This window comes from Aplysia californica, unplaced genomic scaffold (assembly GCF_000002075.1).
Source record: "Aplysia californica isolate F4 #8 unplaced genomic scaffold, AplCal3.0 scaffold00143, whole genome shotgun sequence".
NCBI lineage: Eukaryota > Metazoa > Mollusca > Gastropoda > Aplysiida > Aplysiidae > Aplysia > Aplysia californica.
Genome location: NW_004797413.1, coordinates 725973 through 728210, shown reverse-complemented (window position 1 = coordinate 728210; position 2238 = coordinate 725973). Strand labels below are relative to the sequence as shown.

The 2238-nt window shown below is 45.3% G+C and overlaps 1 protein-coding gene across 1 annotated transcript in view; it reads right to left on the bottom strand.

Annotated features, from left to right (window-relative positions):
• The window catches only part of LOC101859849 (putative solute carrier organic anion transporter family member 1B7), an 11999-nt gene extending 11105 nt beyond the window's left edge, over nt 1–894 (bottom strand). Inside the window, exon 1 of the mRNA XM_005096979.2 lies at nt 30–894. Within this exon, the coding sequence (XP_005097036.1) occupies nt 30–828 (799 nt within the window). The 5' untranslated portion in view covers nt 829–894. The remainder of the gene's footprint in view (nt 1–29) is intronic.
• Nucleotides 895–2238: the final 1344 nt, after the last annotated feature.

The following is a 2238-nucleotide window of genomic DNA, read 5'->3' as shown; positions in this document are numbered from 1 at the left end:
CACACACACACGATGCACCATATACGTACCCATATAAATCCCCGACTGGTTCTTCTCCTTGACGTTTTGCTCCACATAGTAAGTCTGTAGCGGGATCTTGTACGACATGACGGCGCCCGCAATGAACATGAAGATCATCATCCAGAAATACGTCCACGGCATCGTCTCTCCGTCGTCGTCGTCAAAATCGTCGTCGGAGAGAAAACGATGATATCCGGCCAGGAACTCTGGTGACGTCACGTTGGGCACGGATATATTCTCTTCTTCCACACCGGAGAACGCAGCGTAAAGCGTCCAGTTCCAACACAGATATCTGATTCTTTTGGTAGGGGACTCGTCCCAGTTGGAGGAAAGACGCGGGTGGTCATCTGAAGTAGGCAAAGTCCGCGGCGTGTAAGCCTGAACCAGAGAGATAGACATCACGGCGACGCCTGCCACGGCGGCGGAAATGGAGAGTAGACGAGGTATGTGGCAGAACTTCCCGAAATGGCTGCCTAGAACCACGAAGCAGATACTGCCTACATCTATGGAGCTCATGAGAAGTCCGGATTTGAAGCTGTTGATTTTGAAATGGCGCTCGATGGAGGTGATTTGTGTGCGTGTGTATTGAATGACTGTGACGAGCCAAAGGGCACAGGGGCTGTACAAACCCACAAACCCCCATAGCGAAGCGAAACGTTGGAGAGAACGAGGTCGCCAGTTTCCTAAACCGAACTGACCTTGTCTCAAATATTCCTCATCAAACTGCGGGGCCGTATTTTGTTGCTGTAAAGCGTTCTCGTTTCTGCCCTGAGCTTGTTCCGCATTTTGATGTGAAGAATCTCCCATGACAAGTCACACGTTACCTGCGATTTAACTGTAGGATATAATCCATTATTGCGGTCCCATGCTGTTGTTGTTGTTGTTGTTATTGTTGTTGTTTGTTGTGTTAATCGTTGGTGCTGTTGTTATTATTGATGTTGTTGTTGTAATTGCTGTTGTTTCTCTTTTTGGTGGTAGTGGTGGTACTGTTGGGTATGTTGGTATTATTATTTCTTAAAATTGTTGTTGTTGTTGTTGTTGTTGTTATTGTTGTTGTTGGTGGTGGTGGTGGTTGTGTTGTTGTTGTTGTTGTTGTTGTTGTTGCTGTTGTTGTTGCTGTTGTTGTTGCTGTTGTGATGGTAGTAGTGGAGTTGATGGCTTTGCACAGGTTTTTAGTCCTTTAACACAGTACAACGTAGACTAGAGTATCACAGCGCAAGACTCGACCTGAAACTGTATCACATTCGCACCACACTGTACACTGTTTCTCTAAGACCTTGTCAAGGGTAACGAAACGGGCAACTGTGAGAACACTATTGTTTAAAAAAAAGTTATAGTCTTGTTTTTACTCTGCGCGCAACTGTATACGATTATATGAGCGCCAAGGGGTGGATGTCAACAGAAAAGTCCAAACGAGGAATTAGGCTTACTCTGCTCACCTCTCATGCCTAAACAGCACAATGTCTGCTTCGACTATCAAGGCACCCCGGAAATAGCAGTTCACAAGAGAGTGACTTGTGTATAATTATGGTTGTTTATCTCTGTGTTAGTAGCCAGCCAAGTTAGTAGTCTTGTTGGTGAGGGTTGTCGATCAAATCCTGAGGATGATGTAACCGTGCAGGCGTATAGCTAGCTACCCTCTTTGTCGCACTCACTCGGTATGTCTGGTCTGGTATTTTCTGAAAGAAAAAAAGGGAGAGATGTTCCTTTCATGGTTTTAGTTTTAGTAAAAGTTGTATGGCACTTACGACACGATAAGATCGTACAGTACAAGTACCGAAGATTCCAGATTTTACTTTAAAAAAAAGTAACAAAAGGAGGAGGGTTAAAGACGATAGATGTTAGATAGGAAAGAAGGAGCAAACCACACCAGAGCACCTGCCCAACAACCCCGTGTTCCTTTCTGTCCGTTTGTTGCACTAAATTCCCTGGGTAGAAGAGAACAAGTCACGATCTTTCGCCTGCGAACACAGCACATCCCACTGAATTCCTACCTAAATAGGATCCGGGACCCAGATTCTAAAATTGTACCTGATCCGCATGGATTCCCTAACCTACTGCCCGCTGTGTGAAAGTCAGGTTGAAACAGTTTCACACTATCTCTTTACCTGCCCTGCACTTAGGGACCTGCGTAGCACCTATCTCGGCTACATGTCTCCTCAGACATAGGAAATACTTTATACAGCGACAAAACACAGCTGACAAAAACCTGTAAAT